This window comes from Electrophorus electricus, chromosome 11, assembly GCF_041902795.1.
Source record: "Electrophorus electricus isolate QZ-2024a chromosome 11, ASM4190279v1, whole genome shotgun sequence".
Lineage (NCBI taxonomy): Eukaryota > Metazoa > Chordata > Actinopteri > Gymnotiformes > Gymnotidae > Electrophorus > Electrophorus electricus.
This window is the reverse complement of record NC_137507.1, coordinates 4,916,176-4,942,500: the sequence shown is the minus strand read 5'-3', so window position 1 is coordinate 4,942,500 and position 26,325 is coordinate 4,916,176. Positions and strand designations below refer to the sequence as shown.

The 26,325-nt window shown below is 39.5% G+C and overlaps 3 protein-coding genes across 12 annotated transcripts in view; 1 reads left to right on the top strand and 2 right to left on the bottom strand.

Moving 5' to 3' along the window:
- zgc:172323 (desmin) overlaps positions 1-3,213 on the bottom strand; it is a 6,112-nt gene extending 2,899 nt beyond the window's left edge. The window contains 2 exon segments of the mRNA XM_027012565.3: positions 140-293; positions 2,955-3,213. Coding sequence (XP_026868366.2) covers positions 140-293; positions 2,955-3,169 — 369 coding nt within the window. The 5' untranslated portion in view covers positions 3,170-3,213.
- Positions 3,214-4,965: 1,752 nt separating this feature from the next.
- tstd3 (thiosulfate sulfurtransferase like domain containing 3) lies at positions 4,966-7,999 on the bottom strand. The gene is made up of 4 exons (XM_027012528.3): positions 7,733-7,999; positions 7,128-7,316; positions 6,794-6,953; positions 4,966-6,299 (listed from the first exon to the last, which is right to left on the bottom strand). Exons 1-4 carry the CDS (start codon positions 7,866-7,868, stop codon positions 6,209-6,211), a joined length of 576 nt encoding a protein of 191 aa, XP_026868329.3. The 5' UTR covers positions 7,869-7,999; the 3' UTR covers positions 4,966-6,208.
- usp45 (ubiquitin specific peptidase 45) overlaps positions 7,099-26,325 on the top strand; it is a 35,728-nt gene continuing 16,501 nt past the window's right edge. For 5 of the 10 annotated variants that reach the window (XR_014125752.1, XM_081722454.1, XM_081722455.1 and 2 more), the window contains exons 1-6: positions 8,703-8,952; positions 10,255-10,363; positions 10,829-10,998; positions 11,360-11,460; positions 13,375-13,475; positions 23,426-23,574. Coding sequence is in view for 7 of the 10 variants with exons in the window: in XM_081722454.1 (XP_081578580.1) it covers positions 10,261-10,363; positions 10,829-10,998; positions 11,360-11,460; positions 13,375-13,475; positions 23,426-23,574 (624 nt within the window). In the remaining 3 variants the exon portion in view is untranslated. Of the gene's footprint in view, positions 7,237-8,701; positions 8,953-10,254; positions 10,364-10,828; positions 10,999-11,359; positions 11,461-13,374; positions 13,476-23,425; positions 23,575-26,325 lie in introns of those variants that run through there. The other 5 variants (XR_014125751.1, XR_014125750.1, XM_027012524.3 and 2 more) reach the window with 3 other exon arrangements.

Here is a 26,325-nt window from a genome sequence, read left to right as displayed (position 1 = left end):
TACAAAATGGGTATATAATAAAGTGTGGCCAAACCAGACAAAATTTTACACTCGAATACAATTTACAGCGGGCCATTTAAAAGTAGGCTATATCGCGAACTTATATTCGATCATAACTTCTGTGTGATTTGTAACTTGCCTTCTCGATGTATGCAGCCAGTCGGTCGTTGAGTATAACCATCTCCTGTTTCTCACTGGTCCGCGTGCTGAGGAATGCTTGGTTCTCCGCAGCAACTGCTTCTAGATCTACGGCTGGACCAACCCCGCTGACACAGATAGCTCCCATTCCGATGCTGTGATTAGGATATTAGTCATTTTATTTCAAAATAAAAAACTATTAACGAAACTTTAACGAAAATAAGGGTCAGGAATTGCTATTTAAAAAAAAAAAGATGTCTCAACGTAGCACGTTGATATAGTGTAACGTTGCATCTCCTATGTGGGATTCTGGTTCAGTCCTCTGTCTGCGCAAATGCAGTATGCTATAGAAACAAGAGTCCTTGGGCAAAACTCCTAACACTACATTCACCTCTGTAACATGACTGAAATTGTAAGGCTGATAGAGGCCCATCTTTCAAATGTGTAAATGTAGCACGTAGATATTTATTGAAATATTTTCTAAGCCTTACTCTGGGCAGCATCATGCAATAGCCTAACAACCTTTTTGTATTTCAGTTATATCCATCTTAATTTAAATTTAAACAAAATAATCAAGCTATTTTTGTGACGACTAACCTTATCATATAGACCAAATATTATATTTATGTGAAAATAATTTTAGGCTTCTAACTGTTGTACAACTGTGACATACTGGTCTCCTCTTCTAATCAAGTCACAACAAGTTTAACTATAGATTAAAAATTATTCCCCTGATGAAATTCTGGTCAAAACCTGGTCAAAATGGGGCTCTCTTCCACCACTGGGCCACAGGCCAGACCTAGGACATGCTGGTGCCTTGAGGATTAGCAACAAAACCATAAATAGCCTAGACTATCAAGATGGCCTGGTTCCTGACCCTCAACCCCTTCTCCTTAAGGCTCATAAACTTATGGATGTTAAGGTGAAAAAAGCTCTTACCAGCCTGGGTATAGTAAGGAAGACCATAAATATCATTTAGACTCAAATTCCTACCATGGCAAATAACTTTGCTCATCCCACATATTCAAAAAAGTAACAATTTACCATTTAATCTACTATGATACCAAATAATCAACCAATAATGTGTGGTGATTTTAATTATGATGTGTGCTCCTGTTATTTTATAAGTACCTGTTGTCGCATTATTCTAAGTAGTATTATTTGCCCCTCATTAATTTGTATTATTGACTCATATTACCTTATCTGTATGTTGCTTAACTCATGCATATTGTAAACAAATTTCTACTCACTCCTAGTTGTGTTTACCAGAAATCATATATGAGCCAATTAGACAATATATTAAAGTTAGTCGTTTGTAACGTCTAGAATCCAGGGCAATTCCCCGTCTGAACTTCTGCAGAGATATATATTTTCTTTTTTTTTCGTTTCTTAAACAAGTCAATAACGTCTCGCTAAGCAGCTAGAAATACTAGGTTGTCTTAGTTTATCATATTTTAATGTTGATGTCTTTGTGTGTATTCGTCGGAACTGACCCATCACGGCTCATTTTGAACAAACCCTTCTGGTCGAGACCGGAATTCCAATGCACTGCCGGTAAAGAACCCACTCAAATCTCGGAAAAGGTCTGCCCTTGAAGGCCTATTGACTCTCACTAGAACCAGATCCGAAGGTCCAATTCCTCGCTCTAAGAGCCCTGGTCTCCTCACCTTCAGCGGATTCCAAGAACTACAAGGAAAAGCGGATTGTTTAAGAGTCATCGGACAGTTTCACAGAAAGGACGCTACCCTCATCGCTATTCGGGCAGTTGGATGAAAGGGCAGATGATCATCTGACTCGCTGACATGACGCCCGAAGTCAAATGGACGCCCACTCGCACTCTCCGCGCTGTCCGGATGATCCAATGGAACACATTCATGCATCTCTGGACTGTTCGACACGGTCGAACGCCAGCGAGCCGTAAGAGCCGACATTTCCCTGATATGTTACCAGTTGGTATCAGTATTAGCTTTAGTGTTTATTAATCAAATTAGATGAGTTAACTCTTTTCCATCACAAATGACACAGCCTCATAACTCCTAATTAGCTCCCCACTTCACTGTTCTCAACGGGTTTCTCTCCTGAGCCTCCTATTAGATTGGTTACTAATTACGAATTTATTACGAATTTGTTGATTAATACGTTTCCTTTGTTCATCTTGATCGATAAGTAGATTACGCGTTTGATTATATATTTACTTTGTTTTTCTAATTTTGCTTATTATTAGCTTAGCGAACTACCTGTATCCACCACAAATTCTTTGTGTTAAATGTAGCGTGTTTGCATTGTTAGGCTTGTTATTATAATGATTCTAATTAACTAGACACTCTGATCATTAATATAATCTTAGTCAATGATTGTTGTGCAGGTTTTTCTTATCTCTGCTTATTCAATAAACATACCTTGGTTATTACGTCTGTGGGCCCAGAGTGATAGTATAATATTTGGTAGACGAGAAATAATAACGTCTCGAATTGGCAACTTTCATGAGTTGAGACTGAATTATTATTCAGTAAAACATTTATTAAAAATAATAAATTTTCCCTGTCAATCATTCGGGTGCCCCAATTAAATTTACCAACTCTAACTGACAATTCATTAAAACTACTAAAATCGCTACACTATTTATTCTTTTAATGATTAAAAAAAACCTGTTTCCTTTGTGGTTGCAATATGCTACTTGTAAATAATAGTTTGTTTGTCAGAGCATGACAGCTTATGTGACCCGCTACTATACAAAATCCATATGTGTTCTCTACCCCCCATAAAGACTGGGTCTGGCTAGAATGGTCTGTACTGTGACTGAAGGCTTTGCTCACCTGGTCAGGAGAGGCCTGCTGCGCGTGCTGGAGATTGTCCTGCGGCCAACCACCACGCCTCTGCCGGCTTCAACCCGCGAGTAGCTGGCTGAACGCCACCTCCCAGCATCCCTCTGGACAGGAGAGGGGCTGCTCACCCTCACCTGGTAGGACGTGGAGGTGCTGCCCTCGAAATGGCGGCGGTATGACGAGATCCTCTCTGGGCTGTGGCTCATGGTGGCACAGGGCTGGGCTTGGCGTGTCTGGGGTGCTGGCTTAAAGCGTTTCTCTTCGCTGGGTTCCCCTGAGCCTACTCTGCTCTTAGATCCACACTCAGTGGCCCCAGTTTTCCAGCTCTAATATACCCAAGCTCCAAGGATGAGCCAGCATATCTGGAATGTGGAGCTTCAGTACCACAGAGAACTGGGACTGGCACACAGACATCTGCCAAAGACGTGCTAGGAGACAGGATATGGTTGGGGGTGGCATAGGCCAGTCTGTGTAGCAGTGATGTGATGCACTGTGATATGAAGGGACTTTAATTATATGTGCCTAAGCACAGACGAGGATCTGGTCATGTATATGACTGGCACAGTCGTTAATCTGTCCAGATTAACAGAGAAATAGGGAGTATCAAGAAAAGGGGCTATAAAGGGGGATCGCAACCTTTTAAAGGTCCTTTAGGGGATTCACACATGAAGAGGCCAAGAGACATGAGTAGGATTAACAGTAGTCTTATCTGATAAAAACTGTGTATCATTAAGTCTTTATTTAGACCAGTACCAAACCAATAGTTTGACGTATAATACTTCACATGCAATACAAATGCTAATGCTACATTGACTCTAAACTAGGAGTGTACAATGTGAAAAAACAAAGATACAGAAAAAAAATGACTGATTAAGAATGGCAGAGATGAATTGCGAGTGATCCTTTGTCTGAATTTGTTGTTCTAATTTTTTTAAAGGTTATGTATATAATAAGGTAATGTCACTGCAACCCAAAACTGCTGAACCAAAAACTATTTTACAGGTTATTGTACATAATGGGGTAATGGCACTATAAACCAAACCCAGCTGATGCTGGTGAAGACTGCATAGCTGATTGTTGAATGTAGAATTTATGCTATGGATTTTTTTTTCAGTGTCATCATGTTTTTATACTGTTGTATTCTTGTACCCATTAGACTTTAGTGGTACAGAGGGTAGTTTATAACTAAAAACATTATTATACTCACATCACAATAAATGGACTCTTTTGCTTTGATACAAGTCACTGCTGAACTTCACTTGCTGATGCTCCCTGCTGTTTCAGTATCACCTCTCACCAAGCTCCCATGACTCTACAGACCAGCATCTTACAATGTTTCACCAACACATGTACCAGCTACACAGGAAGGATATGGTCAGTGTTGTGAAAACAATAGGTTCACTACAGGATTTTCCTTTGCCATTCTTCCTTCAGTTTTTGATGCTGAATAGATTTCATGGGTGAGATTCTTTCCAGTGATCACAGATCTGTTTGGTATGTGTGAAGAGGGTGGAGTCTGCCTGTCTTTGCGATGCAAATTGCAGTTAAATAACCTCAGGCACCATATTGCTTACATTTTCTCATCCAACTCACAATACCATTCATCATCCCAGCAGAATTATCACACTGCACTCAGACTACATATCAAAACAAGCTGCTGCCACCTCTGTGGCCACTCCATTTCATTCCCTTCATTTGCTGGCACAAGTACCCTCTTTGAAATTATATTTATATGAAGAAAGCATTCAGATTCTTATTGTCCCTCACTTGACATTAACAGCTCCTGGGGAACTCACTTGTTTTTAATGCCGTTCATAGGACAATCAGAAATAGGATCATTCCTAGGTGATGAAAATATTTCTATCACTGGGATGATGAAGCAGATAATTGGATAGATGAGAGATTCTTGTGGTATTATATCATAGGGCTCCCATGCATGGACTTCCATTTATTATAAGACACTGGAAGGATAAGCTGTACATGAGGTGCCACATCTATAATGTACAGTTAAAATGCTATTTTTATTATATTTGTTTGGTCTTGATAAGGTTAATAACCTTCTCAATCACAATTAGCATACGCTTTAACATTGACGTAAATGTGAGATGTATAGCCATTCAATTTTATACAAGAAAAATACTCAACATTATTAATTTTTAAGTTTCATTTACATAAATTACATTTCTCAATCACTGTTAGATAATATATGCATTATATGATAGCCTGAAATTATGTGTGACTTTATACATCATTTCCTTTTTTTTTATCATTATTGGAATCTAATCACATGCTTGAAAAGAAAAGCAACATAAGAGCAAGAATATTATATTAATATTCAAACATCAGTAATAATATCAAGCTATTCTTTTGAAGTAAATGCTAATTATAGACCTTTACAAATTCCAGTCTCAACATTAGATACCTGTAGTAATTTAGCCCATAAGAGATTTTTTTCAGTGCAGTTGGGATTTTGCTGGAGATTGCAACAGTGGATTGCATGTAACTTCTTAAGTTCTAGGAACTGTTCCAAAACAGGAGTCTGGGATAAATATAGCACTACCAAGGAAAACAGCATTTCTGTTACCAAAATTAATGCTTAATACACTTCCAGTGATTGTTGTACTTGTTTGTTGGAGTAGAGTACAATGCTGTAATACAGATGAAAAACTATATTTCCAATACAGTCATAAAAAGTTTGATATAACTTTCATTCAGGAAATGAAAATAGGAGCACTATGTCAACTAGACTCTACAGACAGACATGAAAAGGGGGAACCAAAACTGACAACTTTGTGGCCGTGCTCCTAAGCAAATAAACTTCATTGGTGATCGCTGTCTCCACTACAGGAGAACGGCCTGGCCGATGCAAGAGGACAGATGGCAACTTTAAAGTAACCTCACTTTTCATGGTGACCACTGTAGTCTACCAGTTCTTTAGGCAAGCTCAGGTACTCAGCTGACTACTTCTCACACCTCAGATCAAACCAGACTTGACATGGCTCCTTGTACCACACTGCAGGTAATGAAAGCACTGTTTGATCCTGAGCATGGCCTTTATTCTTTCCTTGTTTGGCCAGTTAAGATACATTAACATTACAATACCAACACCAGAAATTATTCCAGCTTGCAAAAGAAAATACAAATCAGTAGCACTGGTTCGATCCCCTTAATTTCCATGTATTTCGTCATTGGCCATTAGCAAACCGCTGAGGGGCAGCAACTCAACGTACAAAAGAAACTGGTAGTTATTTTTTGCCACTGTGAGGAGGCCATTCTTTGGTCTGCAGTATTTCATGTTTTACCCAGTCTTGCCATCCTCCTGGGTAGTGCTGGGCGCTGCGTGAAAAAGCAGGAAAACGAGAAGGATCATCAGCTACCTTGCAAACATTCCATTTCAAATCAGCAAACTGTTACAAACTAAAGTCCAAAGCAGGGAAAGCCAAAAAGTGTCATAACTTTGGTGAGCAGACCCTAAAATTGAGGTTTGAGACATAACCAAACATATCTATTCTGTGATAAGATAAATTTGTAATTCATACCAGATAAACATTTCCTCATTTGTATATGTGCTTACATAAAACTCAGGATAATATTTCCAGATATTTCTAAAATGTATTAAAAGTGCTTATTTGTACTTTTAAATAGAATGCCTCAAACTATACCCTCTTTTGTAATATCATAGTAGGGCTATGTTCAATAGCTAGTATTAAAAATAAGAGAGAGAGAGAAAAAAAGAAGAAGTGTGGCAACATTGTTAAATTCCCTCCAGTATGAATAGTTCCAATTTATGAAAACTGTTAACGTATTTATGTGTCAATACTGTTTCTCACTTGGAGTATCCTAAAGACACAGCAGCTTCCAAAGCTTTAACGCTCCTTAATCCTGCCAGACAAGTGAAGACAACGTTTGCAGTAGCTAATGGCTTAACTCCCCCGTACTTCTCCTTAAACTCTTCTGGTTTCAACTGGAGAGCACTATTCACTTGGGCCACTGCAGGTGAAAACGATCAGTGAAAACAGAAAAGATTATGTAACAAAATATACAGGTTACGAAAAAAGGAAATCACATCTAGTGATACTATTACGATTCAATTTGGACACGTCGTTATAATATACAGCCATAAGCGAAAATAAAGCTGGGTCTAGGAATAAGAGGATCACTTACGTGGGACGTTAATAGATCCAGGGATGGTGCCGTATTCTCGGAGTTCCCAAGGCTCTCGTACGTCTATAACTACAGCTGATCGGCCTACCAGCAACTTTTTCAACTCCTCGTAAGTAACAGCTACTGCAGGCTGGTTGGCAGAGCAGAGGCTTCGTAATGAAGCTCCTGTCCACGGATTGGTATGGGTGTCTGTGATCAAAGAACACTTTGCACATGAAAGGCTAATCTTATTTGCTAGCTACTTAACCTATACTTTTCACTTGAATGCGAATATGGAAACTGCAGGTTTAGTGACATGTGAAGTCATACCGAATTTCACGACCAACATATGCTGTCACAGGAAGCTAATGTTAGCAACTTTATCTAGCTAAACTATAAATAAGGCATACATATGAGAAAGTTGTTATTCTAAGATATATTTTTGTGTTGCTTATAGGTTAATGCTGCATGCCCATGCAAAACACGGGCAAACGGTTTTAGGCTCATACGATGATTTAAAACAGCAAGAATATTTACCAGTAAAAAATTAAATGCCTTTCTAGTTAGCTAAGACATGCTAACTAGCTAGCTAGCAAGTTGGCTAAGAGGAAATTTCACTCACTCACATTGTAAACATCGTAAGTGTGCCCCCACTGGCTCCGATATAAGCTTTCTTGCAGTGACGGCAATGGAAACGCCACTTCTGTGTTTTAAAACGAGTAGACCACAATTTGTCAATCGACAGCAGACGTTTAAAGCCATGTTAAAATGTCTGTTACTATCTATATAGTTGCTAAGTTAACTAGTTTGCTGGCCAGCTGACTTCACATTGGATATATGGCTCTACGAAGCGAAGAGCCCCATCACTTCCCCTACTTCACTATCAACGGCAAATGCACGGCGCAGAGATGTTCTGCTTTTGAATGTAACTGCTTAATGACCTTGTTTTGTTTTTATTATTTTAACGATTTATCGCAGACTCAATAGGAAAACAGATCAGTTCCATACCTAAAGGCAAGATGAACTGAAAAGTATTATTAAAAATACAAAGTCATCATATCCATCACGTGTATGATCCAAAAGGGAACAGGCCAAGGGACATGCCATATGCTCACTGTTTTAGAAATTACTTGTATAACACTTGCTCGGATTTTCTGTAGTTCTACCTTCTGTATAGATACTTAACCACCTAGGTATAAATTTACCTACAACGGCATAGCAGTGCTTGTGCGGGACACACTAATTATATGGCTATACTATATCAATTAGATTCCAAGAACTTTACCATCTTAACATATTGGATGTTTAAAACTCGGGATATTGAGACCATGATCTTTTTGAAAAGGTTTGCAGTGTAATCTACACAAATATAAATACTTTAAAAAGATCAACCCACAAATAAACAAATTCGCAAATTTATCTTCATTATGTCAACTCAAAAGTGTAGTCTTTTAAATGGTCTAATACAAAGATCTTCGGTCAAGTGCGCTGACACTTGACCGAAGTGCCTGTGCCTAAATTATCATACTTGGGTGATGTGACTTTTATTCATATTATTCATAAATAGCTTTACCTACATCCGTGTTTGTCACGATGACGTATATTATACCACGTGACTAGTTGTGTTGTCTGTTCTGTGGAGATGCTACAAACTATGCTGACAAACTCCGATAATGGAAGGAGAAACGTAGTGTTGGTGGATCCATAATTAGCTGTAGAAACATAGAAATCAAATAACACAAACAAAGACCTGTTGGGTAGATACAGCAGATACAGCAGGTCACCACGTTCCATCCTTGGCCACCTGATAACTGGAGTTAGCTTTCTTGCTAAGCCAGTCGAGAAGGTGAGTTATTTTGTGACTGTCATTTTTAGACCATGTGGAGGTCAGAATAACGACCTTTTTTTCCTTCTTACCCTGTTGCACCGTAGTGTACTGCTGCTGTTTTAAAACGATTTAACCCTAAAAGCTTAATCACGCATGGTTGCTAACGTAGCTAGCTCACAGTACAGATGGGCTTTTAACCACGGCCAGCTTGAGCATTTGGGTTGAGGATGACACTTAAAGTAACAAATGTCAGCTAGCTAACTTTCAGAGGTCCTGCCTAGCTCGAATTGCTAAGACATTGCTGGCTAGCTGGGTAGCTAAGTAACTATCTGTGTTTATCCCAACACCAATTCTGGAAAAAGCTATCGCTAGTTAGCTGACCTACGTTAACTATATAAATGTAGGAAGCTAGGTAGCTAGCTAATTTAAAAAATGAAAGTGAAAGTGTGGCTTAAAATATTTTCTGTAGGGAAATTAATATCAAAACCGCTAAGACAGATAAGAATTCTGCTGATCCATACGGCATTAGTGTTGATGAATTTATTTTGGATACTGGTTATACAAATAGCACCTGATGTCAGAAATCAACTCGGTTCTAAATAAATCGGGTAGCTGGCTAAGTTAGCTATCCATCCTTGCTTGAGTGTCTTCTTTTTGAAGCTTATTTACGTTGGCATTCTACTGAATAAATAAAGGTGAAGATTAGCAGTGTCTCTTGTTAATGAGAGAAATAATGTGACGCACATTATTTTAACACTGATATTCAGATTCTTTTGCTAGCTTACTTTCACCTGGTCTCAGAAAGAGTAAAATAAAATTATAATTTCAATTGCATGTGGTGCTTATTTTTCTTAGAAAAAAACATGTGCGTCAGGCTTTTAAAATAAGGGGACTTTAAACCTAGTAACTTGGAACAGTAAAAATCCCCCTTAAGTAGCCATATAACAAAGCATATATACTTTATTTTGCCTTAATGTTGATTGAGCTGATTCTTTGTGTCTATATGTTTTCTAGTAAACCTGTCTAAGGCATTGTTCATGTGCAATCACGTTGCCCAAAAATGCAAGAATTTAAGGGGGGGGGCGGTGTAACAAAACAAAACCCTGCCTGTTCTTTTAATGTGAGCTTTTTACATTCCTTGCCAAAGGAATAAGGGCTCTCCACTCTGCCACTCATGCCCCATCACAGCTGTTTTGATGTAATATCAGGTTGTTTGGGAGTTGAATCAGGGTAGGAAACCATGGCTACTCTACAGGACAAAGGCCTCCCCAAGCTAGAACTGAGGACATGACATCATGCAGCAAATGTTTCTCTTGTCAGATCCAAATGCGGCTGAAAGAACCCTCATCTTTAAAAACCGCCGATATGACAAAGCGGTCTAATAAGCCGAAGAAACCTCGGGATGAGGACTCGTCGGATGAGGTTAACGGTAAGAAAAGGTTTTTTAATGGGTTTTTTGTTGTGTCTACCAGATTCTTTCCTGACTTTCTTTGTTCACTTTTTTTGCTGTGTAAAGAAATTCATTGCAATTAAACTTATCATTGGGTGTGAAAGTTATTTCTCCACTAGTGATTAACACAGCATAACTCTCTGAACACCCTTAAACTCACAGTTTCCAGTACATTTCCTCTAAAAGTCAAATATAGGTCAGGAAAAAAACTTTATCAAATAAAAAAAATAGTGGTAAAGTGTTGTGTTTTTATGCATATTCAGGTGCCTTTGGTCTAAGAAATCAAACCATTGATCGACCAAGACAAGGACAGTTGCCTGATATGCTAGTCATAGCATACATATTACTATATACATATTAGCCAACAGGAGGTTTATAATAGGACATGGCTGTGATAATTGCAGTAAAGAATTGGTTAAATCCTGTGTTAAACCCCCCCATTAGGCCTGACATGTCAGCATGTAAGCAAGGCTGTGGAGCTGAGCTCGGTGAAGAAGGCAGTGGCGAGCAGCCTGTGGTCTGTCTGTGCCGACTGCCTGAGGGAAAGGGACATGATTGACACAGAGCAAGCAGATGCGCATGACATCCTGGTGTGCCTCAAGTGTGGCTTCCAGGTAATATGCCTTTTAATCTCTTCATAAGGTCTCGGATCCCACCAATTATTGTCAGCACGCTTTGCGAGGCCTTGCGTTGCTGTTAGCATATTTAACTGATCTGTGGGTTTTCTAATCTTTATATATGTTTGTGTAGAGTTATTTGAGTCTGTTTTCTTCTGCGTTCCTGCTTCTGCATTATTACACTTGGTATATAATAATATATTAGATTAATAATGTAGTAAACCTAATAAATAAATGCCTAATATCCAGACTTAAGTATTGTCCTGCTTTAGTGCAAGTCTTGCGTCAACCTCTGTGCTGATTTGAGATTCACACTCCTTGTATGTGCATGATGGGTTTTGTGTTGTAATCTCTGCAGGGCTGCAGCCAGTCAGAGAGCCAGCACTCAGTGAAACATCAGCAAGCTCATCACTCTGACTCTCACTGCATCAGTATCAGTCTTAGCACCTGGAAGGCCTGGTGAGAACATACCCCCATCTCAGAGAGACTCCATACACCTCACACAACCACTATCACCTTAAAAACCTCAGAAAGCTCAGATACAGCTCACACAACCTTGATATCACCAAAGAGAGGCCCCCGTACACCTTGTATAACCTGCATATCACCTCAGAGATACTTAATATAGCTCATACAACATTCATTTCACCTTACAAAGGCATAATACAGCTCATACAGCCTCAAATCTCCCATGATCTTGGAGGGCTAGAATGATTTTCTCCCTGATAATTAACCTATCAGGGTTAGTAGGTTTGTTAAAGTAAGGAAATTATCTAAACTGTGCTGGACTCTAAGAGAAAAGTAGGGCTTCAGACTAGCTAGAGGAGGGATATTTCTGTTGGGCGTTCATGGACTAGACAGGAGAGGGATATTTCTGATGGTCTTTCATAGACTAATCAAATCAAATTTGATGTTGGCACAATGCCACTTTACAAATGTCCAAGTTAAGAGAAAAATAAATAAATAATAAAGGGGGGGAGCAATTAATGTCTAGTCCAGATTTCTAGAAGTCCTAGTCTTGTCCTGATGGTGTGCATGTATCTGAAACTCATCCTGCAAGAGAACGTCCATCAAGGGCAACGAAAAAGTAGTTGGCTGGGGTGGAGGTGTGGTGGGCTACAGCAGGGGGCGTCAGGGGTGCTGGGAGTAGCCATGGAAGCTGAGACAGGTTGAGGCTCAGTGACATCAGGGGTAGGTGTACCTCGGTAGAAAGAGAGAATGGATTATTAGGCATTTACAGGTACGTGTGTGTAAATTGGGGAACTATAATGTGCAAACATCTAGATATGGCAGCACAGCTAAAAGGATGGAACCAGAAGGAACCATAGGCATGAAGGCACCCTCGAACATCAGCACACTGCCACTCTCAGCCAACAAACTTGAGTGTCAAAACTGAGGTGAAGTGACAATATAATAACATCCAAGGTTACGGTAACTCTCAATGCCCAGACTAGACAGAGGAGAGGGATATTTCTTTTGGGCTTTCATAGACTAGATATTTCTGTTGCTGGTCAGCAGAACAGTGTAAAATTCAACCCAAATTTCTGCATAAATTTAACCTAATATTGTATTCAGATCTTATTCTCAGTCCTAAAAATAGTGGATTAGTGGAGCCCAAACTAGAAATGGCATTCTAACTTCTCCATCCTGCTGAGCACCAATAAATCAGTTTGTCAGGTCCTCTAGAATTTATTCTGATTTAGGCATGATATACTTCCATAAACCTGTGAGGTGAAGAACAGATTTGATTGTGAAGACCCAGGTATATGTTCTCGCAACAGGGGCGGGCCTGCCAAACGGCTGTTAGATAGTCATCCTGTTGATTGAGACACCTTACTTCAAGTACTCCTTTAAATGACTTGATACTCTTAGAAATTCACATGCATTTAATGTAGGATTATTTTGCTCAACAAATAAGTGAAGAAGCATATTGTTTTTGTTATTTGTTTACTGGTTTTAGGACTGTGTTGGAGTATTTCAGTGCATTATATGTATCATGTGTGTGTGTATATATATATATATATATATATAATATGAATGCATGTTATAAGTGTACTATGACATGCTGTAGACCCTCAGTTGGCATTCAAGTTATTAACCTCCCGCTACACAATTCAACACTGGTCAGTGCTGGATAGTCTATAAACTGGCTGTGAACCTACCAGGTGTTTCTAATAAAGTGGTGTTTGTAATAAAGTCGCTGGTAAGTGAATATCCAAACACATGGATACTTGGGCACTAGCTAGTTCATTAGATGCTTTATCTAGGGGTTATCAGTTAATGGTTCTCCTCTGAGTTTAAAGTAAGAAAATAATGGGTCATTTATTTCTCTTTACCTCTCTCTCTCTCTCTCTCCCCCCCCCCCTCCCCTAGGTGCTTTGAATGTAATGAAGAACTGTCCACCCACTGCAATAAAAAGGCTTTAGCTCAGACTCTGGACTTTTTACAAAAGCACTCTGCAAAGTCAGCCACAGGTAATTCATGTGTATTCTTAAGACAGTAAATCGTGCAAATTAGACCCTGATATCAGGGTCTGAACTTGAGTTCTGAACGTCACGGAGCTTCGCTTAATGGCTCTCTGTCTCCCCCTGGTGGTCAGTGCTAAAAAGTCGTTCTTTCTGACAGTCAGTGTTTCAATGTATTCAAGGCAATATTTTATTTAAATATAAGGTATTTGCTAAAAATATGTCCATTGTTTCACATTGCAGCAGCACTGTTACATTGTGACATCTGTAAATATATGAAGTTATTGCAAGGGAATGCAATATGTGATAAGAACAGGGAAAAGATTTATGTGTATTCTGTAATCAAAATAATGCTCATTTATTTAAAAGCTGTTCTGTGCTATTTATAAAGCAGCATTTAATAGAAAAATTGGGGATACCCAGTGTAATGTGATCTGTTGCGATGGCTTTTTGACCTTAGACATGCTGCCAACAGACCCAGGGTCATGAGATATCTGAAGTCAGGGGCGATTCCCCTATAAAAAAAAGATGCTTAAACTTAGACTCGGGTAGTTATTTTAGACAGGAAAAGGTCACTTCTCAATGTGTCTCCAGTCACATTTGTAGCCACATTTTTAATTAGTTGAAGTTGAATGCAAACCATTACACTTAAGGATACTAAGAATGCCATACTTAAGGGTGATAAAGCGTAAGTACGTGGTGAGATCATGGACATCTGAGAAATGTTGCCACTCTTGACAAGGTTGTTCATAATTTTATACAAATATATACCGCCATAATGCAGACAACAGTATTTCACGAGATTCTGCGCTTTTATGATTACTCAGTGATGATTCAGTGCAGCTCAGTAATGAAATGCCTGCAGAGGTTCACTGGTTTTGAACCAGCAGAGATGGCAGAGCCTTGGCCCTGCTGAGAGACGCTTCGGTTATGGTGAGAAAATTGGCTTAATTACCTTTATTCATGTTTTGATTAAATGCAATGAAAGAACACCAGCTTTGCATAGTTAGGCTTTGACTTAAAAGCCCTTTTTATGCTACAGAAAAACAGGGTTGGCAGAGAGAACATGCAAATGTGAGAGTCGTCAGCCCCTCCCCAACCTCCCACCCTTATGACCCTGAATGAGGGAGAGAATTTCAGGCTTTCCATCATTCCTGTGCTCTATGACTGATTAAACCAGCACAAGTGAAGTCTTTGCTTGTTTCTCCTCTTGTATCACATTTGCTCTCGTAATATACTATCAAGGCCATGCATGCTGGTAGTGATGACTAACAGCATTTGTCCTTTATCTAGACTATATTTTGATATTTTGAAATAACTTATGTGTCTCATCTAACTCTGCTGCAATGAAGATGTGTTGAATGGTACCATTTCATGCTACACAAAAATGTATGTTTTATTATACATATCTTATTTATTCCAATTAATGAATTATTGTAATAATAAATTACTCCATTTACTATAATGGAAACCCCTTGGGAATGGGAACTTTGGTTTAGTCTCCACCCTGCTTTCTGTGTTAAGCCGCACTGTGAACAGACTGTTTCAGTTCCCCTGCTGCTGCTTGGTCGAGCTCATTAGGGCGCTCGTACACACAGGCAACCTCCCTCTGTCCTGGTTCCCTGCAGAACGACAGCAGCTGTGCAGTTTCAGTCCCCCATGCTCCACCTCCACCACCACAGGGCCCTCCTCCTGCTGACCTGCTGGAGCCTTTCTCCTTTCCTCACTCTCAAAGGAAAACAGAGCGCACACTGACATCTTCTCACTGTGTAGGTCTCTCTCTCTCTCTCACATGCTTATTTTCTCCCGAAAACATGACCAGAAAATTCTGAAGGTACAGCACAATCGATTTCTGCATATGCTGAATGTCACGCCATCCTTTAGGTCAAAAACGGTCTCTGCAGGCATCTTGCTGTGTTGCAGTTTAGCTGAGATCCAGTTCATCGTTCCTTCATAGTGAAGAGAGCCGAAACAATACTAACACAAATCAAGGCACTTTCGCAGGTTACTAGAAGTAACAGAAGCAGAGATGGTTACACTAATTGATATGATAATGTATATCTGTTGGATTTGCAATTTATTGAAAAACACAATAAGAATTGGGAACCTTCATACTTTTGGTGACAAATGCAAATGTTAATGTTAGTTGATCACCCCACAGAGAAGAGCTTGCATTTTGCAGTAACTTGCAGGGAATCCCAATAAAAATATACGGTAGAGGACATGCCATATACCACTTAGTGTTTCTGGTGACCAATGCTCTGGCTGGTGGCAGTTCACTGATGGCAGCAGGCCGGCTTTGGGCAAGAGAAGGCCGAGCCAGCCTGCCGACCCCAGCCTGCATCCTCTGCTTCATTCCGTTAAATGACCTGCCGCCATTCTTCCCTGGACATTATTCCTGTACATTATTCCTGGTTGCCTCAGTGAACCCGTGGCAAAATGGGCCATTGTGGCTCAGAAATGGGCTGCCGCTTGCACACAGGAGCTGGTGAAATTGCATTTCTGCGTGAAGGCCAGAGCTGCTTTCTTTTCTTTCTCTCCTCCCCCCCCCCTTTTTTTTTTGTGTGTGTGTGGGGGGGCCTGGGATGCTGCTACCGTTGTATTATCTTTTTCCCATAGACCCTTGGCACAAAAAAAGCCCCAGCAAGAATTTTTCCAAATCCATAATAGTTTTATACAACAACAGTGCGGAGAAGAAAGAAAATCCATTAACTGTGCTCTCTCACCAACAAGGCCTTCAGCTTGAGTACCTGAGGCCCCCTGTAGGAAGACTTGACCTCTGGCAGCCAAGCTTGTGTTTGAAACACAGCTGCCAAGGCTTTGTTTGAGCAAATTAAAATCTTTTTTTTCCTCTTCTCCGTGCTCAGTAAGCACCAGAGCCAACTCCTACGACAGTTTAGCCATTATTTTTGGCAGTTGATTTTTCATGCATCCTAATGGTGCTTTTTAAATGCTGTTTTTCATATTTCATTTGGCAGGTGTGTTCTATTGCAGCAGGGAGACAGAGGTTAATAAACAGGTTTGTTAGACTTAAGAAGACATGGCGATTTGCAGCACAGTAGGCATTTTCACCTAAAAATCCAGAGCAGTATGAAATTCAGCTGTGTCAGGTTATTGTCGAGACATATGGATTGAGAACTGTTTTCCTTTGGATGAATATGGCCATGGTTCAGTGAAGAGGCCTCGGAGTTCGAGGGTGTGGCACAGTATTTTTCGCTTTCCCTAGGATTTGTGCCCTTCTGAACTGAGATCAATGTCATTCTCAGGATGTGTTTGACCTGCTCCTCCAGTGCCCCAATCAGCACTGGCACAACCATAATGTACTGTAGATATATATATAGATGTGTGTATATATAGTCAAACTTGCAGTGAAGTACAAAAGGTTTGCAGAAAAAACAGGTCCTTCAGAAGCACTTTGCTTGCACATCTGATGAAGTTCTAGCCTCCCGTGAAAATTTAATGATTTATTTTTTTTTGTTTATTACTGTCATACATATTTCCTGAAAATTATAGATTGAATTTTGTCTAAAGTGGAAAAAGGGGGGAAAATTCGCTTTGCATAATTAGGTAAATAGTTTGTTACGTAGATGTATTTGTGTATTTGATTTGCCGTATATTTATGGATTATACTTTTTGCATTGATCTGTTAGATGTTTTATCAAACTCATGGCAAACAAATTTCTTACTTATAATACCTCACCATTTTTGCCCTATTTATTGGAAAATAATAATAATAATGGTACTAATAACCACTACATGTATAATAGTAATTATAGTAATAATAAATGGTTGTACGAGTTAGCATTACCTAGCGTTTGGTATCATGTGGGTATTTCTTTTCCATGTAGGCCAAAATACGGCCAGCATGGACAGAGGAAGTGTGTGCGTCTGTGCATGTGTGCATGAGTCTACACGCATGTGTTTGTGTATACGCATGTTAGTTCAAGATGAAGCCGTCGGCCCCAGATGGCAGGGCAGCAGGGTTTTCATGGCCCTTTGCCATAACAAATTAAGACATTGGGAATTGCTTGTCCTTCCCCCTGACTGCCTGCTATCTTCAGCATGAAGAGAGCCATCTTTTAAACCAGGACATAAATGCATAAATGCGTGCCTAGCTGGGAGGTAGCTCACTGACAGACATCAGCCCTGGCTGTCCCTCCGGTTTCTTCTCCACTGTCTTGCATCCCCCTGCCATGCCATTGATGTGGAGGAACGCATCCTAGGTGAGGGGGAGGCGGGCTGGCGCAGATCGGACATCATGAGACTCCAGGGACAGGCCCTCTACCGCTCGGTTGCTGCTCCTGCCCGTCCTATTGGCTGAACAAGGAGAGCCAGGTGGTGGAGGCGAGCTCCGCCCAGCCCATGGCTGCTGGCCCTGATCAAAGCAGGGACAGGGAAAATCTGCTTTTCCATATGCTTGTGTCGGACCCGTGCACCCCCCCCCCCCCAAGCTGCATGCTCCTACCAGATGGCTCCCCCTGACGCATGGCATCCCCCTGATGTGGCATGCTTCCGCAGACATCCCTGTCCTGCCCAGCATGGCCTCCTGTTTATCCTGTCGTTCCTAAATCCCCAATCAGCTAGATTTAAAGTTAAACATTCAAATATAAAATAAAGATGCAGACTTCAGAATTAGTAGAAGACAAGAGCTGGTCCGTCCTTTATTGCAGGTTAACATTAACGAGCGTTACTGAGGCACCCTCCGGAGAATGTCTAACAATCACACAAAGAACCTGCATTTTTATACATTTTTCAGAAGTGACCCCACCCACCTTTACATATTAGTGTTTGCATTCGCTACCATTATATCCACACCATACATTAGTCAGCTTGTGCAAACTGATATTCAACAACCACACCATTTGTAACCTGTTACCACTACATTCCAAGAGAAGATTTCTCTTGACCTTATCCTAATGAAGATTGTTTTTCTATAGGGTTTTGAGTCTGATGGAGAGATAATATATCTTACACTTAGGTCTGCTGAATCCTGCCCAGGATCCTTTGCAGAAGCCTGCAGAGGCCTCTACAGAGGCCTCCGCCCTGTACACAAATCATTCTGAAAGGACACAGAATCTTCTGTTCATTTGTCTAATGCACTGTTTAACATCTTTTTCCTGTAAACACTCTCTTTATGACCTCAGTCCCGTGAAATTAGAACTACACAAACATATCCACATAAGCAAATTCTCACACATCCTCCCATGGATGCATGTGCTGCCCTTGTGTTTTGTTTTTGTTTGTTTTTGTTTACCCGCACTTCTGTCCCCCTTGCCCCTTGTTCTCTTGCTTGTTTTTTTTAGCATCTCTGCTCTTGCGAACATATGGGCACCCTGCAGCATGGCCATGAGGTTGCTAACCAGCTTCCAGATGTTTCTGTACCAAGATCCAGATGCTTCTGGCATTTGGCTGTTGATCTACATAAGCATAGCCTGGTCCTGATGAGAACTGTTGCACCGGGGGGAAAAAAAACCAAACAATTTACTTTGTAAATCAGAGGAGCTGTCTTTGAGCCAGCTCTCATTAAAGGCAATAGAGATATACAAGGAGATGAGATGAAGCGGCAGCATGAGGACTGCTGTGTAAGCTTGAAAGACATTTTCATTTCAGCTTTCTGAACAACTTTCTACCCCTTCGGCATCACTAAGTGGTGATGGGCTGTGTTAAGAGCTTATTTGCCCATGACAGCACTGAAGGTGTTGGGTCACCTGGGTTCTAGCATCAGTGGCTTTGACTGAGGTGCGTGGCATTGTCCGGGCTAGGCGCTCCGAGCCGGTGCAGATATGACCTCGGCTGCTGCGCAAATATATGATTGATTTTTTTTTTTTTCCTGTGCATGTGTGGTAGCCTTGCTGGCCCAGCGCAATTGTGTGATGGAGTCTTTTTGCCTCCATCGTTCTCAACATTTAGCGAGGGGAGTGGAATCTGAACGGAGAGGCATTCTGCTTGAGGAAGAAAGGGAACTAATGACAGAAAAGGCAGCCCCAGGGCAGGAGGCGCGAGAAAGGAGACGACGCTGCCGCAACACACGTCAGGAACGTTTTTATAAGCAGGTCAGGACCAGATACGAAGGCCCTCAGCCATGGACTCAGCAGACCTCCTAGTTTAAATTTCTTTATTAGAAAGGATTAATGCCTCAATATATTAATGGGGAAAAAAAAACACTGCAAAATGAAGGAAAAGAAGTGTTCCAAAGTTGTACGTTTTAAAGCTTATAGGTCTGTTAGGGAAACTGAAAACAGCGCGCAAGGTTGGAAACCTGAATAGCAAACAAGACACTGGGACAGACATGGTAGCAGAGGGCTGCAGGATTCTTTAATTCTAATTAATTAATTAATTAATTAATTAGAATTCATCTGCTTCATCTCTAATTAATTAATTAGAATTGGCTTTGGCTTTGACTGAGGCGCGTGGTATTGTCCGAGGGAGGCGCCTTGGCTGACCTTGGCTGCTGCGCAAATATATGATGATTTTATTTAATTAGAATTAAATAAATAAATAAAAGGAGGAACTCAGAATCCTGCAGCCCTCTGCTACCATGTCTGTCCCGGTGCTTTGTTTGCTATTCAGTTTTCCGACCTTGTGCAATGTTTTCAGTTTCCCTAACAGACCTATAAGCTTTAAAACGTACAACTTTGGACCATTTCTTTTCTTTCATTTTGCAGTTTTCCCCCCATTAATATATTGAGGCATTAATCCTTTCTAATAAAGAAATTTAAGCAGTGACTTCTGCTGAGTCCATGGCTGAGTCCATGGCCTTCGTATCTGCTCATGACCTGCTCATAAAAACGTCTTGCACGTGTTGCAGCAGCATCGCCTCCATTTTCCCCTCCTTCTGACCTGGGCCTCCTTGTCTTAATTAATTAATTAGTTCAGCAAGTACATGAGAGACGAGGCATTTCAGACTGCCTTTACTTATTTACTGTACTTCGCTGCAGTCCTGAATATGAAGGGCAAAGTACAAGTGTACTGTAGTTTCCTTATTAATATTAAAACTTTAACATCTCTCAGAATTCTACACCCAAATCTAAAAGTTATAATGGCATTGCATATTCGATTATACGTCTCATATCTCTCTTTACCAAGTGTATTCACAGGTCATGGGTTTTTCAATATTTACCAGGCTTGAAATGCAGGGTTGTTAAAGAGAAGGTTTAGATCTTTGTTGTAGATTTAAAGCTTCAGCTACCTTTGAACTTGAGTGTTTCAGGAATCTCAATTATATTTATGCTGAATTCAACATGGCATAATTCTCTAATATATAAAACCTTCTAAAATTTCATGTCAGTTTGGTTCATTAGATTTGATGAAATATCAGATGTGTTTATTATAATGAGGGATGCTGTTAAAATATTATTTTAAAAAGGTTGAGACCATGTTTGCTGTCACTTTAGACACAAAGGCCTGTGTTATTGCACAATGCAAACCTAAAAGCGACTCTTCCAACATCAGTAGGTGGCACGGAACAGTTCTCCTCAGAGCGCACACAACAGGAAGGCCACGATGGTTGAGGTGCGCTCGGAACGCGTGTTTATTTTGCTTAAGTGGCCCTGCTATTCGCTGGTGCCTGAATAGCAGCGCAGAATGGTGTAAATGGCGATGGCAAGCAGCTCCATGGGGGCATTATCATGCTCTCTGTCCCCTGCTATGCTAGGTGCTCGCTGCTGCACGATTTAGCAGTGCGCAGCATGATAGAATGCCACTTGTCTAGTCCTTCATAAAAATGAGTCCATATAAAAAAACAACAACAACAACAACAAAAAAAACCAGGGATGAACTGGAAGGTGTGGGTTTGATTCAGTCTTTGTCATGGCTTATTCAAGGCCTTGCTGCTAAATTGTGTTTATCATATATATATATATTAAGCGGGTGGAGGGATGAAAGGAAGAGCTATTCAACGTAAAAAGAAAAAATAGCACAGTGTCATTGGCAAACATTCCACATTCAGGCACATGTTTGTGGGTGCCTGTCAAATTGGAGCAAATTAAAGAAATGATTATTAGATTGTGTTCAGTTAGCCAATCATAGAGGCAGAAATTCCAAAACGCATGGCTACATGTCTATATTTTAATAATAAACACATTAAGCAGAAAACATTGGGAGATGCTTAAAAGAATCTAAAATAATTAAAGAAAATGGAGCTCATAAAATATACATTGTTTAAATTATTACATGTATTTATTGAAACATTTATTTAACTACTTATTTATTCCTTGTTTGCTGAAAAATATCTGCCTAAAATTTTACTATTGTACTACTTTTTGTGCAATTTATTTTTATTTACAGGTGCGGCCTTGAACAGCCCTGTGCACTGCCTAGAGGATAAGTTGTAAAACAGATCTCAAAAACACATTCAAACATTAAGCAGTTCAAAATATAGAAATCCTAAACTGTTTACTCTGTATTACTCTGCCAAGATTCTGAAAGGAATAGATAGAACATGGAATGTGATGAGAGCTTTTCAAAGAGGACCGTATTCATACTATATACCATCATATTAATATGGCTTATAATACATATCTTTTAGCAATATTACATAGAGAGATGAGCAAACTCATATTTTATATATATATATATACACATATAAATATATATATATATATATATATATATTTATGTGTGTGTATATATATATATATATATATATTTATATATATATATATATATATATATATATATATATATATATATATATATATTTATATATATATATTTATATATATATATATATATATATATTTATATATATATATATATATATATTTATATATATATATATATTTATATATATATATATATATTTATATATATATATATATATATTTATATATATATATATATATTTATATATATATATATATATATATATATTTATATTTATACATATATATATATATATATATATATATATGTATATATATTTATATTTATATATATATTTATATATATATTTATATATATATATATATATATATATATATATATATATATATATATATATATATATATATATATATACACACACATATAAATATATATATATATATATATGACCTAGCTTACATCGACATCTGCTGAGTCAGTTTTGCCTTTTTACATGCAGGATTTTTAAAAACTAAATAATATAATAAATATCTGCACACCAAATTGCTCCCTTATTTATTAAAATATTAAAGTAAATGATTTGATCTCTACAGTCTTCCTCTGGTCTTTGCATACAGGATGTTTTAAAACAGCCTGCATTTTTAGGTAAGTTTTTTTACTGTATTGAAGTAGGAACATCATTTGTACATTAGTATCTATGAAAACAAGCCTGAAGAATAACCAAAAGGAAACAACTATACCTGAGTGGTTGATAATAATAGGCAGCCCCCCCCATGCTGTACTGGTGATCTATCCATAGTGCTGCTTTGTTTGTTTGGAACGTTCTCTCTGTCTCTGGAAGGGTCCTGTGGAGCCACTGCTGTGGCTGGGAACAGCTGGGGCTTGCTCCACGCTCCCTATACCACGTGGCCCTCTCCAGTTGTCAACTGCACTCTTCTCCCAGCTGCTTCCCAGCATGTTAATCTATTCCCTCTGGGGGGAAAAGAAGGAGAAGGGAGAGGAAAATAAACGCAACGAACGAGGCAAACTGGGACCCGGCCTGGCCCAGCCAGGAAGCTGTCGGCATTGTCGCACTGCATCCCAGAACTGGCTGTCACAAAATGGATTAGTATATTGGCTAATATTAAAAAGCAAGCGTACTTTCTGCTTTTGTGAAGATGTTAGGGGGTGTTTGTGCATTTTTTTTTTTTTCTTTTTTTTATTCACAAGACACATCTGAATCTGTGGTATTAGAAATATGAACAATGAAGTCTACTTTTGTGATGCTTGAGTCCATACTTGAATTATCTTGGTGTTAAATCATCTGGTAAATACCCCATTGACTGTTTTTGGAATATGTCTCCTTTATCTCTCAGGAACGACGTCCAAAATCATCAAGCTTCTAGAGGAGCCTGCAGAGAGCTCAGAGCCCCAGAGGGGGAAGAGTGTCGTCCACAGCACCTTCATCCCTGTCAAAGGCATTAACAACCTGGGGAACACATGCTTTTTCAATGCTGTCATGCAGGTAAATATCCACGCAGGTCAACTGGGACCAAGGACAGACATCACAGACCCTGAATGAATCTTGATGGAACCCATTACTGCAGAACTGCACAGACAAAATTGGTCAAAATGAGTCTCAAGGCTGTATCCAGGATCCAGACGCTAAAGATACTGCAACAAATATTGGTTTAGAATTAGGACTTTGATTAGCAAAATTCTCAATGATACTCATGTCAACAAAATATTGATTTTACGATGTCATATTTTTGCCTAGTAAAGTGAACCAAAAGGTCAAGAACAGTGAGTGAGTGAACAAATGAATGAAATGGTGGTCCTCTCGATCATCGTAGATGATAACCAGCATTTTTCTGATGAATTTGCACTAACTTTTTTTCCGCCCCTTTTAATGCTTTTTTTTTTTAATGCTTGCTCATATAATAAAATGCAGTCATATAATAAAAAAAAAAACCCACACTCCTGTAGTCTGGCCCAATGTCCCACCCGTAGTGTTGTTGTATTACTTAAAATGGATGGAAATGGATGACAAAGTACAACACACAAACACTTCTGTTGTCTGCCTCTGGCTGCATCTCATTTATGGGGCTGCCTCCTTGGAAGGTTTCATTTCTTGGCCACATACATTATAAGGACTGTCCCATTTTTAAAAAGAACGTGGAGAATACTTTAAATGCGGCAGAGAAAGACGTCCTTCTTTTAACTGAATTCTAAGGTTGCCCCAACATATCTTTCTCAGGCTCTACTTTACCACAAGCCTTTGTGTAACATATGAAGCAGCTATCTCAACAATGGAGCAGAGCCAGAGCAGGGCAGAAAGAGTTTGTTTTAAAATGTAGCCTATGTTTCCAGCATTTGGTGTAAAAGGATGTAATGATTTGAATGAACTGTCGTTAAATATAAAATCATCAATGTTCTGAGTGCCTGAGTATATTGTTAGTATAACATGGCTCTCATTAGCCAAGCACATCAGTTTAGTTCCTAGCTAGTTAGTTCGTGCACATTTAATTAGCTAGCTAGCTGTGTAATATTAAGTTTGTTATTAATGATTCAACTTATTACATAGCAGCGATAGTTCAGTTTTGCTCGTGATTGTGTTGGGAGCACGGAAAGGTTTAAATTCGCCAACTCTGTCAGTAATTCCCCCAGCTCATTCTCTTCACCACAAGCTTTAGCCCCTCAGCCTATCAGACACAGGAATTACGTATGATGCCACAGTATGAAAGAGTCCTTCACAGACTGTATCACTTGGTGCCAGCTGCAGAAGAAGGGTCCTCCACAGATTGCTGCTGCTGACGATGCTACAACGCAGCCTATTTAGCAACAGTCCTTTATTTGAGACGCACCCTCTATTTCCCACTCACAGTGTTATTGGATTTTGTAGAAGTGTGGACCACATGTTGATGGTTTTTAGTATTTTTGTATTTATGGTAAATGCAGGAATGAAGCAGCACCTGTATTCATGTCAAGGTTCAACAACTCAGTTGTCAGAAAGCCCAATGCATTCAGTCAGATTTTTGCTGACTCACTCTCTGACACCTTGAGATGTTAACTGTTGTCAGTGTCAGTTTGTCAGTTTTGGTTGCAATGCACAAGTACACTCTAGCCAAGAGAGTGAGGCTTCTTTGCATGGGATCAAACACAGTTTACACACCCATACTGCTTCTAACTGGACCCTAGAGGACTGGCAACATGTGGCATGGTACGAAGAGTCATGCTACCAATTGTTTCAGACTGATGGTAGGGCACAGACCCCATGAAGCCCCAGTTGTCAACAAGGCTCTGTGCAGGCTGCGGGTGGTTCTATACTCATGTGGGATGTGTGATGGCATGGGTTGGGTCTAGTGGTCCACATAAACACGTCATTGACTGGTGCAGGCAATGATTCACTGCTTGGTGATCATTTGCAGCTCTTCATGGACTAAATGTACCCCCATAATAATAAGATATTCCAGCAGAATAATGCATTGGGCCCAGGTTGGTCTAAAATTGGTTTGAGGAGCATTCTGGAGAGTTTGAGTGATTGGTGTAGCATGCACATTTGCCTGACATGAGCAGAATCAAGCATCTATGGGGTGTGGTGGAGAGATTCTGCACCTAAAAATACCACAGACCTTTGGGTGGCTATCCAGATGGCGTGGCTCCATTTCCTTTCAGATATCTTCCGTCCACTTGTCGAATTGATGCCATGTCGAGTTGCACTTGGCCAGGCTAAAGAGGGTCCTACACAATAATATTTCCTGTCCTATGAATTTTGGCATGAAAGTGTAATGTTTTACTGGGGTTAAATTTACGGTTCTATAGACGTATTGTCATTGTTGTGATTTGGGAAGCTACTTTTGTTATTTTAAGAGGGCTATTTAAGTTATTTAATTTTGTCTATTTAAAGATTACTTTAAATATTTTAAAGTTAGTATTGTTTGCTAAATTTATACTGTCTAAAACTCCAATTACTTTTTAAAAAAAAGGTTAATATATAAAACATTACATTAATTTTGTGTGAACTGTGAGTAAGACATTCTTTATGTAAATTTTCACACAACAAGTATCCAATTGATGGTAAATGAATATCAGCCCCAAATATCCATTCTCATTGTTCTTGATTACTAACAGTATCAGTATCATAGTATGTTGCTGTTTGATGTCTCACTGGTGGCTGTAACATATAAGGTTTACAGTTATTTCCTCAGCTCAAAACAAGCCGGCAACAAAGCCCTCTCCTGTACTACTATTGAGAAGTCCTGCAGTGCTGGGTTTA